Source organism: Pipistrellus hanaki (genome assembly GCF_964339955.1).
Source record: "Pipistrellus hanaki genome assembly, chromosome: 16".
NCBI classification, from domain to species: domain Eukaryota; kingdom Metazoa; phylum Chordata; class Mammalia; order Chiroptera; family Vespertilionidae; genus Pipistrellus; species Pipistrellus hanaki.
In genome coordinates this window covers 36615399-36628811 of record NC_140518.1, presented here as the reverse complement: position 1 = coordinate 36628811, position 13413 = coordinate 36615399, and the positions used below count along the sequence as shown (strand labels likewise).

Here is a 13413-nt window from a genome sequence, read left to right as displayed (position 1 = left end):
GGATGCACAGACATAAGCACAACTGGCTTTTCCACAAAGTGAGTTGGAAGTCAGTTCAACCTCTACAGGATAGGGCAGGGTTTCCATATATTTAGGCAAGAATGCTTTCCATGCTGAAAACGGTTTGGCTCAGTGGATAGAGTGTCAGCCTGTGGACTGGAAGGTCCCAGGTTCGATTCCGATTAGGGGCATGTACCTTGGTTGCGGGCACAACCCCAGTGGGGGGTGTGCAGGAGGCAGCTGATCGATGATTCTCTCTCATCGATGTTTCTAAGTATCTATCCCTCTCTCTTCCTCTCTGTGAAAAATCAATAATATATATATATATATATATATATATATATATATATATATATATATATATATATTTTTTTTTAATGCTTTCCTCGCTGCCATCAGTAAACCGCACTTCACAGAGAACTGGAACTAGGAGCCCCAGGGGGATGTGCAGACAGTGCACAGATTTTCGCTGAAAGTTTTCTCTACATGAGAGAGGATGGGGCTGAGGCCAAGGAATTGGAAAGGAGAAGAGCAGCGCAGGTTCATAGAGCTTCTGAGAGAGGAGGGGTGTCAGGAGGACAGTCATTTGTAGACCAAGAACTTGATACCAGATTGTCACTGTTGAATTGTCACTATAACGGTGCAATATATGACCTTTTCTCCTTTCTTTCCTTTTGACTCAATCTGGCCTCAGCCGGCACCCTGACTCACCCACCTCCCTCTCCCTTGCCCGTCCACTCCCTTCATTATTAAGCCTCAGGACAATGAGGTTCTGGTCAGCATCAGAGAATCTCAGGACCAAAGCCTCGGGTCTGGTGACCACAGAGACCGTTTCAGCGAAACTACAGGTGACATTTAGGCCTCAGCTGTGTCTCAGCTCCAGACCCTGAAACGTGGAACAAACCCAATGACCACACTTGTGAAACCAGACAGACAATGCCATGCGGGACAGCAGAGTCCGATGCAGTGATCCACTTTCCCTTATCCTAGCACCGCCCAGTCAATAGAGACCATGACCCTAAACACAATCCTAACTTCCTTAGTCTCCTGTATCACCATCCTCCCTGGAAGCCATTGGGAAACCTGGCTTTAGAACATTAGTTCACCTGTGCCTCCAGGTTTGGTGCCATTTCCTGAAACAAATCTTTATTTTCTTTGCTGCAAACTCCTGCTCTTGGATTGGCTCTTTCTTTCTTTCTTTCTTTCTTTCTTTCTTTCTTTCTTTCTTTCTTTCTTTCTTTCTTTCTTTCTTTCTTTCTTTCTTTCTTTCTTTAGAAAAGTTTATTTGAGCAGCCCTTGCAGGTTTGGCTCAGTGGATAGAGAGTCGGCCTGAGGACTGAAAGGTCCCAGGTTCGATTACGATCAAGGGCATGTACCTTGGTCTCAGGTTCCTTCCTGGCCTGGACACAAGCAATTGATGTGTTTCTCTCTGTCTTTCCCTCTCTCTTCCACTCTCTAAAAATCAGTGGAAAAATATCCTTGGGTAAGGATTAAATAATAATAATTTTATTTGAGCAGAAACTGATGACATTTGGTGGGGAGCAAAATCTCAAATACTTCCTCCTCCTGTTCGTTTCTTATTGGACTTTGATATGCACAGGTACACAAACCCCTTTACTTCAGTGACATTGCCTATTGCCTAGGCCCCTGCTGAATTTGTCAGGGAAACCTAATGTGAAAGACCTGAGGGCTTGCTTCAGGGACAGACAGGAAAGAGAAGCCAAAGGAAAACTGGACACCTGAGCCTTTGGGCAGGAGGCCCACGGAGTTTGAGATGAAGGTAAAGCTGTGAGGAAATGGCATTTGGGCCACTCAGGCTGCTTGACCAAGGCTGGAAAACTCAGACCAGGTGCTGCCTTAGACATTCTGCAGGTCAGGGGGGCACTGAGGGCTGGGCCTGAGCAGAGGGATGTACGGAACTTTTCCATGTATACGACGCTATTGTTTTCTTTAATCGTTAGACTGAAAATCGAGGGGGGTCTTATACACGGGAGTCAGCCTAGCAGGGAGCCGTGTGGGTGTGTATCTGCCCATACCTTGTCAAACAGGCTTCCTCCAATCATGAGCCTTCTTGTCACTAACGTCACCTGATGCCATCATTGGAGATGGAGGTGGAGAGTGTGCAGATGCAACAGGGATGGGAGCATTCTGAGCCCATAACGATGTCAAAAAAATAAAAAGATAAACACCAGTAAGCGATTGCCATACTCGGGAAAATTCAAACTGAATGTAATCAGCTATGCAAAAGAGCATGGAAATAGAGCTACAGAGAGACAATCCGGACCTCCTCCCACTGAGTGTGTGATCAGACAGTGGAGAAAACAGGAAGAACAATTCCTGAAGATGCCAAAAAAAGAAGAAGGCCTTAAGAGGAAAACCAGAAAAATGGGCAAACTTGGAGCAGAGGCTGAAGACTTGGATTATGGAGCAGCACTGAGTGGCTGATGAGTGTCAACCAAGTTTATTCAATGTCAGGCAAGAGTGTTGGCAAGAGAAAAGAACATTGTTGATTTTACAGGAAAGGCAAAATGGTGCTTCAATTTCATGAGGAGAGAAGAGTTGGCCATGAGAACACGAACAAAGTTAGCTCAGAAAATGCCGCCAGTTTATGAGGCTGATCTCACATATATAGACAGTGACTCAGAGGACAGCAGTGATACCACGGAAGTTGAAGAAGATGCTATGTCTGGATTTGATAGTGATGAAGAAGAGAGCAGTGATGCAACAGAGGCTGACTAAAGAGAAATGCTGCACAATATCATACTACTGGTATGTAAACTTTGCCTGCAGTAATTACTAAATAAAAATGTGTCCTGTTTTATGTCTAAAATATTGATTTCTTAAGTTTTGGTTGGAAAAGGGGGAGGGGGACATCTTATACTCAGGAAAATATGGTACATTCCAGAACTGAAACCAGAAAAGGGAAGGTTACCTCAAAGGACCCCAAGGGATTTCATAAAGGAGGAGTTTGGGGGACTGTGGAAAGCCTGCTTGAAGCCATCTGACATTCTGGAGCCCCTGGGAACACAGCATGGGGAGCTCTGCCTGTGATCTCTGCCCTGGCACCTCCAAAACTGAGTGGGGTGAGGAAGCAATTCAATACCCGCTGAAGATTCTAAAACAACTAACGCCTGGCCTGGCCGGTGTGGCTCAGTGATTGGGTGTCAACCTAAGAACTGGGGAGTCACTGTTCAAATTTTGGGCTCCATCCCTAGTGGGGCACATGCAGGAGGCAACCGATCAATGATTCTCTCTTATCATTGATGTTTCTCTCTCTCTCCCCTCTATCTCCCTCTCTCTTTCTCTCTAAAATGAATAAAAAACTTTTTTAAAAGTTAAAGTCTTCCCTGACCGGTTTGGCTCAGTGGATAAAGCATCGGCCTGGGGACTGAACCGTCCCAGGTTCGATTCCCGTCAAGGGCATGTACCGTGGTTGCAGGCACATCCCCAGTAGGGGGTGTGCAGGAGGCAGCTGATGGATGTTTCTCTCCCATTGATGTTTCTAACTCTCTTTCCCTCTCCTCTCTGTAAAAAATAATTTAAAAAATTATATATATATATATATTTTAAAGTTAACATCTGTTGGTGTGGCTAAACCCTGCCTCTACCTCCATCCATCCTTTTTTGGAAATTCTTTTTTGTTTGTTAGGGGTTTTTTTTTTTTTGCTATTTAATATATTTTTTTTATTAAATTATTATTTTTGTACATATACCAATGGCCCCCCCCTCCCGTACATACCCTCCCTCCCCAGAGTTTTGTGTTCATTGGTTGTACTTATATGCATGTATACAAGTCCTTCGGTTGATCTCTTATCTCCCCCAGATCTCCCCAACCTCCCTGCTGTAATTTGACAGTCTGCTTGTTGCTTTACTGTCTCTATATCTATCTTTTGGTTCTTCAGTTTATAATGTTCTTTATCATCCATAAATAAGTGAGGTCATGTGGCGGTTTGTTTCACTCAGCATGATGTTCTCCGATTCCATCCAGGTTGCTGCAAACGATGAGAATTTTTTCTTTTTTATGGCTGAATAATATTCCATTGTGTAAATGTACCATAGTTTTTGGATCCAATCATCTGCTGATGGGCACCTAGGCTGTTCTTTTTTAGAAATTCTTATTGGAAAGGGTATATTGTGGAAAATCTGGAAACATTCTCACTTTCACCACCAGAGGGCGAGCCTAACCCTATGCTAGCTACTAGCCTCTTTGGAGTTTCTTTAACCCAGGAACACGACTTGCTTTATAGACAGACATCTGCAAACATTTTACACTTTAACCAAATGTCTGTGAAGTGTCTTCCCATGCCTCATCTCATTTGATCCTCACAAAAGTCCTGGAGTAGGTAGACAGAAGACTTGGTAGAATCCTATTTTCTTTTCATTAGCCAGAAAATGGAGACTTAGAAATTGAAAAACTTGACCCGACTGAAAAGAAATGGTGGACCTTGAAAATGACTTCAAGCTTTCTCACGGTGAAGAATAGAGTCAAACACTGCTACAGATAAATATTTCACTCTTTGTTCTCCCTGTGTGATCTACAATAATAATGTGCTTCGTGTTGATATTTACTGCTGTTTCTGACCTGAAAGAGAAGTTGGGGTGCTTCACTGGGCTGGAAAAAGTTTATCTACATCAGAAAGCAGGTCTAATTAAGCAAGTTTATCCTACATTTATAAAAGGCTAAGTTGACTCGTGCATGCACAATGCATATAAAGTTCTGGCCAATCGCACATGGGTGTTTCAATCTGCCATTGTCGATCGTCAATTTAGTTGACACTTCTATTATAAAGAAAGGGCAAATAGTGATATTGAAATATTTCTTCTAATTTCCTTTTAATGTGCACAAATCCGTGCACCGGGCCACTAGTATGTTATACTCATGGATCAGCTGTTGATTCTCCCTAAACTGATCTACAAGTTTAACATCATTCCAGTCAAAATCTCAGTGGGCTATTTTTGGGGGTGGAACAAACTGATTCTAAGATTTATGTGGAAATACAAAGGCTCTACCATGGCCAAAGTAACACTTGGTCCTGCTACTTACTATCAGTGCATCCTCCAGTAAATTACTCAATGCAACTGTGCCTCAGTGTCCCAATCTGTAAACTGGTGGTAATAACACACCTTCTTGGAGAGTTGTGAGGATTGCATGAATTAAGATATATGAAGTACTTAGAATAATGTCTGGCACAAGCAAAATATTATATAAAGGTTTATATTGTTATTACAGAATTGTATGAGATTAAAAAATATCTTTATAAAATGTGCAGGATATACATATTATATTATAGTGACTAAGAAACTGGGGTCTGAAATCCAAACTGTACTTGTGTCACAAAACTTATTGTATCACTAGTAAGCTCTACCGTAGGAGAGTTATTTAATCTTTAAGATAAGCTTTTTCCATCTGCAAAATGGGGATAATAATTGTAGCTAGTACTTACCAAATGCTTACTCAGTATTCTAAGGACTTGATATAATTATCTCCTTTAATTACATTTATGACTATTGGAACTAAGTATTATTATTAATAAACTCATTTTATACTTGAGAGAACTGAATCACAGAAGGTTAAATGACCACCTACGGAAGATTAAGCTAATATGTGACAATGATGGGATTCTAATACAGGTAATTTTAAGTCCATGAGCCATGATGTTGATCATCATATTATACTGTCACCAAAGAGAATGGCAATATAGTATCCACCTCATAGTATTGTAAAATAAATAAAATAAAATAAAATAAAATGTATGTGGAAATGCTAAGAACCTAGAATGGGTAAAGTAACATTGAAAAAGTACAAAGTTGAAGGACTTAATACCACCTGTTTCAAGACTTTTTATAAAGCTAGAGAAATAAAAGCAATGTGTTACCAGTGCAAATATATAAAATATACATATAGATCAGTGGCACAAGAAATAAGCCTGCATACACATGCTCAGTTGACCCTTTACAAAGCTGTAAAGGCATTCATTGGAGAAAGGATAGCTTTTCAATTCTTTAAATAGGCCTGTGAAACCGAATAGAACATTTAGGGATAGATGTACATATATATGACCAATTGATTTTCAACAAAAGTGCAAAGGCAATTCAGTGGAGAAAGAAAGAATAGTCTTCAACAAATAGTGCTGAAAGCATATGACATCCTTATGTAAATAAAACAACCTACAGTGAAAACAAACAAAACAAAGCCAGAATACTCAAAATGAATCATAAAACTAAATGTATAACTTTAACTATAAAACACTTAGAAGAAAACATAGGAGAAAATCTTCATGACGTTATGGTTAGCAAAAATTTCTTACGTGCTACATCAAAAGTACTACCAAGCCCTAACTGGTTTGGCTCAGTGGATAGAGCATCAGCCTGTGGACTGAAGGGTCCCAGGTTCGATTCTGGTCAAGGGCATTTACCTTGGTGTGGTCAACCAAGTGGGGGCGGTGCAGGAGGCAGCTGATCGATGTTTCTAACTCTCTATCCCTCTCTAAAAAAAAAAAAAATCAATAAAAAATATATATTTTAAAAAGTACTACCCATAAAAAATCAATAAATTGAATTTCATCAAAATTAGAAACATCTCTTCAAGACTGCTAAGAGAATGAGAAGACAAGCCACAGACTGGGAGACACTATTTTAAAAATCATGGATCTTAATAAAGAGTTGCATACAGATTTTAATGGACACGAAACATTTAATGATAAGGAAACACACAATCCAATTTAAAAAAAAAAAAAAAAAAGGAAAATGTATGAACACTTCACCAAAGAAGATATACAAATGGCAGATGAGCACATGAAAACATCCTCAACGTCATTAGTGACTACAGAAATGCACATTCGTACCTCAGTGAGTTATCTATACTCCTGTTAAAATGGCTAAAATGAAAACGACTGACCATCCAAGAGCTGGTGAGGATGCGGAGGATCGGGGATTCTCCTGGCATCTGTGTAGGCAGCTAGATTTAATAAAGGAACAGAACAAGGGGGAATCAGGCTTTATCGTTTCACCGGAAAGGTACAGCTTCACATTCTCCCAAAGGAAACACCCTTTCCCCAAAGGTTCCTGGGGGAAGGGATCGAGCAATAAAAGGCACATGTAGGTAGGTAGGCACATGTGCAATAGGAGCCAAAATAGCAAACATAGAGGCCTGTCAGTCTAGCCTGGGAAAAGAATCAATTGGTCAGGGGGCGGACCCATCAAGAGTCCGGGAAAGCTTGGGAAGTTGGTTGGTTGTTTTGAAAAGGCCCCTGGTCCTTCCCAAGCCCGGGAGATAACATAATCCCAGGGGTCAGAGCTCTCTTTTGCTGGGTGACCAGTGCTCATTCCATTCGTTTGCTCAGTCTCTCTCCATAATAACCATGAGGCCCTAGGTCTAGCAGCCACTGGGACAACATCCATGCAGATTCCAAACGCAGGCTCCATGCTGGAGTCTGGATACAGCAGCTCAGCAAGAGATCATAGCCAGGAACACAAGCTAAGCTAGCTGGATGGTTGGAAAGACTGGCTTGGACTAGCCTTGGCATGGGGCAGAATCTGTGGGCATTGGCCTTATTTCTGGCCCTGACTTTCCTGGGACAGAGATGGGACATTGGGAACCCAGGAGAGGCATTCCTTTGATTTGGCTGCCTTCTATTTTCACCCAAATAAATCATACCACCTTGTGGAACCCTTGAGGGACCCTGTAAATGTTTTTTCTTGAAACACTACAAGGACCCAACTTCCACCCGTATCACTGGTGGGAATGGAAAATGGAGCAACTGTGGTAGGCAGTTAGACAGATGTAAAGCAGAGCAAAGACCTTGGGCTAAGTGCAGAAGGTCATCAGAGTGAAAAGCCCCAGGTGGGAGGACAATTGTAGGGTGGGACTTCACCCTCAGGGTGACTTTTCCTCCCTTAACACATCTGCTAGTCCTGAGGTTTGGAATCCCCTGACCTTCCCTCCCTAGGGAAAGCTTCTAGGCCTCAGTTGTACTTCAGCTCCAGGCCTAAAAAAACAACAAAGCCAGCCACCGCTGACCTCAGGCCCAGCTGCGTGGAATGATGACCCTCCTGCCCTGGTGCTGGCCAATCAATCAGTGGAGACCTCAACCCTGAAAGGACACACCTGGAAAGCTACTGGATAGTCTATTGAGATCTTCCCCTGGGACCTCCCCTAAAAGCTCCACCCTTAAACCTCTTTGGAAGAAGGACTCAGAGTCTCTCCCCCACCTTTTCTTTCCCCCTCCCCGAGTCCAACTTCCCAGGCACATTACCATCACCATTCTTCCTCACTTGCAAGCTCCAAGGGCCCTTCCTTCGACTCTATAACTTAACTTGTTTTCTAAGCCCATTTCCTCTAAGAATTACTTCTTCTATCTCTGTGATTTACCAAACAAATGCTCTCTTACAATTTGGGTCTTGGCTCTGAATTCTTTCCCGGCCAGAACCCAAGCACAGAAGGTGCTGAACCCAGGCCTAGTCCGATCTCATGGGTCTAACACCCAGGGCTGTTCCTACAACATAACTACTTGAAAAAGAGCTGGTAGTTTCTAAAAACTATATTAAACATGCACTTTATGGCTACCCATTAACCCCTAGCATTCATCCAAGGGGAATTAATGCAACAAAGACTTGTATACAAATGCTCAGAGCTGTTTTATTTGAAATTCAAAAGTTGGGAACAAAATAAATGTTCATCAACAGGTAAATCTATAAACAAACTGTAAATACTCAAACAATGCAAAGTATTAAACTCAGCAATAAAAACAAATGGACTCCTCATACACGCAACAGCAGGGATGGATCAGAATAATGGTGCAGAGTGATAGAAGTCAGGCAAAAAGGAGTCTGTACTGTACGATTCCACTTATACTTAAAACCTCTCAAAGTGAAAACTAATCTAAAGAGACATAATGCACATCGGAGTGCACTGGGGTTAAGGGTAAGGTGACAAAGGGCACACATGAAGAGACTTTTGGAGTTAATGGATATGTACATTATTTTGATTGTGATGCTGGTTTCTGGAAATACATACATACTATATACAATATAATATGACAAAAGGGGCCACATGCTGACCTGACAAACAGCTCATGGAAGGCCTGCATGGCAGTCTTACAAACTCAAAGACACAAAGGATAGTCTGAAATTAAACTTTAACTAAAAGCAGTTACGGTGGGTAGTCACCTCCTAAGCCAGGACCTTCCCTGACAAGTGATAGATCCTCCCTTCCTCCAACTGATGGACGACAATGACGTGTAAACTCCACCTGCAGCCGGATATTCCTGAGCACTGAACCAATCAGCACCTGCCAAATAACCTAAACCCCCCTACCCCCCATTCCTAAGTCCCTAGGTCCCTAATCATAGGCCTTACATGAAACCACCAATCAGCGTGTGCTGAGTGCCCTAAGCCCCGTCCCCTCTATATCCTCCCCTTAAAAGGTGGTGTACCCCAGCCCTAGCTCTCTTCCTCTCTTTCTTGGGAAGGCAGCGGCAGTGGTACTCTTCTCTTCAATAAAGCCTGTGTCTTGGCATCCCCGTCTCCGGCAAACTCTTTCATCTTTCAACAAGGTCAACCTTTATTTATTTATTTATTTGTTTGTTTGTTTGTTTGTTTGTTTATTTTCAGGATTTTCTTTTTTTACTGTGCAAAGTAAAATATATTCAGAAATCTTAGCATTCACCTTAGCATTTGATTCTGTATTTTTAGAACTTGTGTTTTTCACCTTTATATAATACGCAATTGACTTCACAATTTAAAAAAGGCAGAGCCCAATCATGCGGCTAGAACACCACAAGGGACCTTGAGAGGTCAGTTGGATCATAGCTTGGTGCTCATTCAGAATGGCATCTAAAGCCAAATAGCTTTCCTATTTTTTTAAAATAATTTTTTATTGTTCATATTATTACAGATGTTCCTCATTTTCCCCCCCTCCATTGCTCCCCTCTACCAGGTTCCCACCTCACCCTCTGCCCTTCCCCCTCCCCCCCTATTGTCCTCATCCATAGGTGCACAGTTTATGTTCAGTCTCTTCCCACATCCCCTTCTCCCCCTTTCCCCAAGAATCGTCAGTTCACTCCCCTTCCATACCTCTGATTCTATTATATTCAACAGTTAATATTGTTCATCAGATTTTTATTTTTAATTTCTTTGGTTTTTAGATTCACTTGTTGATAGTTACGTATTTGTTGTTCATATTTTTTATCTTTGTTTACTTTCTCTTCTGAAATAACCCCCTTCAGCAATTCATATAATTCTGGTTTGGTGGTGATGAACTCCTTTAGCTTTTATTTATTAGTGAAGCTCTTTATCTGACCTTCGATTCTGAGTGATAGCTTTGCTGGATAGATTACCTTTAGCTGTAGGTTCTTACTATTCATCATCTTGAATATTTCTTGCCATTCCCGTCTGGCCTGCATGGTTTCTGTTGAGAAATCAGCTGACAATTGTATAGGTGCTCCTTTATAGGTAACTACCTGCTTTGCTCTTGCTGCTTTTAATATTCTCTTTTTGTCTTTTGCTCTTGGAATTTTAATTATGATTTGTCTTGGTGTGGTCCTCTTTGGATTCCTTTTATTTGGAGTTCTGTGTGCTTCCTGGACTTGTAAGTCTAATTCTTTCACCAGGTGGGGGAAGTTTTCTGTCACTATTTCTTTCAGTATGTTTTTGATATCTTGCTCTCCCTCATCTTCTGGGACCCCCATAATTCTGATGTTGGTTCGCTTGAAGTTGTCCCAGAGGTTTCTTACATTATCTTCAATTTTCTGGATTCTCTTGCCTTCTAGTTTCTGTGGAGGAGTGTCTTCTGGCTCTTTATGTTCCAAATATTTTACTTGATTCTTGCGATCTTCCATTCTGTTTTTAGGACTCTGTATAATATTTTTTTATTTCAGACAATGTATTCTTTATTTCTTGTTGATCCCTTATCATTTCCTGTTGATTCCTTATTAATTCTAGTTGATCCCTTTTCATATCCTCATAGGTCTTATCGATCTTTTCTAGGAAATTCTTGAAAAACCTTATAAGAGTAGATTTGAACTCTATATCCAGTCGCTTTTTGTCCTCCATTTCTTTCGTTTGTGATCTATTTTGTCTCGGCATTTTCACAGCTTCCCTGATGGGGCGGGGTTTCAGGGTGGAGCCTACAGCTTTGGCTTTCGTCAGCCCTGCCCTATGCGGCTCCTGAGTCTCAGGGTCCTTCAGTACTCCTTGCAAGCGCCTCTGAGAGAAAAGTGCCCTCGATTTTCCCCTGCTACCAAACAGTCTAGGCTCTCCCCCAATGAGTCTAGTATTGGGGTTCAGTTCAGTTGGAAGTGGAGTTGGAGGTGGCGTTCAGAGCAGTCTGGAGCCCCTGTCTCCTTCCCACCAGGGCAGTGATTCCCAAAGTGGTCTATATCGACCCCCAGGGGTCTATGACAACCTGCAAGGGGCCTACGTCAGCGAAAAAAAAATTTGGGGGTCCATGAAATGAAAATGGGGGTCCATGATAGTGGATCTCAACATACACTCATAGTACCTATTTACTTACATCATATTATCTTATAATATAAAAACATATAAATTATTTATAAAAGTACCTATGAAGTAAAAAATTTATTATATATGTTTATAAAATTGTGTAAGTTGTAGGATAAAAACCTGCACATAATGATATACCAGTATCATCTTGTTACAAGCATACTCGCAGTAAACATTCTTGCCAATTTTTGTCTCAAAGCTTCGCAAACTTGCACCGACTTGTTCAATTTGTCACTCTATAAATATGAATGTGAGAAAAATATGTTCATTCGTTTCCTGAATCTTGAATAGGAAAGTGCTGAGAAAATACTTAAAAAAATATAAACTGGTAGTTTATCATACAAATTATAGTGAATCAGTGTTATTTTGTTTGAGAATGCCGGAGAAAAGTAGGTACATTATTTTTTATTAAATTTTAACACTAAACTTCACTACAGTTAGAAATTTACAAAAAAATCAATATCAGATAAGTAGGGGGTCTACCCAAAACCGAAAAACATGGCAAGGGGTCTACGGCACAAACAAGTTTGGGAACCTCTGCACCAGGGCAATCCCGCGGCACAGCCAACCGTCCCTTCTCTGCGCGCAATGTGCGCGCCTTCGGGACCTCCTTTCGCCGCTCCCCCAGGGTTCCACCTTACAGCCCAGCTCCCTCTGTTTGAGCCTGGGTCCCCGGGGTCTGGCCTAGAACTGGGGTTCAGAGCAGTCGGAACTGGGGCCGAGCATAGTCGGAGCTTTTATCTCCTTCCTGCTAGGGAACACCAGCCAGGCACTCAGCCGCCCTCCTCTCCGGCTCAGTACCTTAGGCTTTTACAGCTCCTCTGCTCTTCCTTCTGGTTTTCTCCTTGCTTCTCGTTGTAGAATTTCCAGTCAGTCGACTTTCCTGTAGTTCTGGGTAATGTCCATTTTATATTTTAGTTGTATTTTATTGAAATTGTTGTGTGCGGCTGCGGCTAGGTGTTTACCTGTGCAGCCATCTTGGATTCTCCCACAACCTTTAAAAAAAATTATATATATATATATTGATTCCGAGAGAAAGGGAGGAGAGATAGAAACATCAATTGATATACTGCCTACTGCATGCCCTATTGGGGATTGAGCCTGCAACCCAGGCATGTGCCCTTGACTGGAATTGAACCTGGGAGCCTTCAATCCACAGGTTGTGCCCCAGGGGTTCCAGAAAAAAGGGAAGTTACAAATTACCCAGACGTATCTCACAGAGGAAAAAAGGCAAATGGGCTCAGGAAAGATCTAAGTTGATCTTTGTCAGGGAAAGTATGGGCCTAGGACATGATTGCCCACTGTAACCTGTTTGTAGTTAGTTAATTGTCAGACCATCTTTCGTGGTTATTTTAGGTCTCTGAGTTTGCAAGACTGCCAACGCAGGCCTCCCCTGAGCTTGTCAGGTTAGCATGTGGCTCCTTACGTCCACACCTGCCTCCAGGACAGTATAGAAACCTGATCAATCAAATCTGGGGCAAGGAAGGCTTTTGGGGCTTGAAAACAACAACAACAACAACAAACACCCTGCATGTCCACTTTCTTTTTCCTCCCTTGTGAATGGTGCTGACGGCAGCTGGCTGTTAACTGCGGGTCACAGAGTCACTCACTCAGCTGAAGCCACCGGACAGGAAGGGGCTGGAGATCCCGCCCCCACCCCCACCCTGGCTTCTCGGGCAGGAAGGGGCCTGAGCACTCTTCCTGCTGATATCCCAGGCTGTCCTTCCCCTGCCCCAGCCAGGCACTGATTTCTCTCTAAAGGCAAGGTTCTCCTTGGTCTGACCTCCATCTCTCCGGGTTTAATGGAAGCCACGCATTTTTATTTCTGCTTTGTGACCTGCTTACAAGAGCCTGAAGTCAATGCCGGCCTTTCTCTCCCACTTCTTCACTGTCTCCCGTCCCACCGCGGTT

The 13413-nt window shown here is 42.3% G+C and overlaps 1 protein-coding gene across 2 annotated transcripts in view; it reads right to left on the bottom strand.

Moving 5' to 3' along the window:
• SCIMP (SLP adaptor and CSK interacting membrane protein) overlaps nucleotides 1-13413 on the bottom strand; it is a 37139-nt gene extending 23726 nt beyond the window's left edge. The window contains exons 1-3 of one of the 2 annotated variants that reach the window (XM_084863330.1): nucleotides 13348-13413; nucleotides 12304-12497; nucleotides 6899-6958 (exon numbers count right to left, since the gene is read on the bottom strand). In XM_084863330.1, the coding sequence (XP_084719456.1) occupies nucleotides 6899-6946 (48 nt within the window). In that variant the 5' untranslated portion in view covers nucleotides 6947-6958; nucleotides 12304-12497; nucleotides 13348-13413. The remainder of the gene's footprint in view (nucleotides 1-6898; nucleotides 6959-12303; nucleotides 12498-13347) is intronic. The other variant, XM_084863332.1, reaches the window with a different exon arrangement.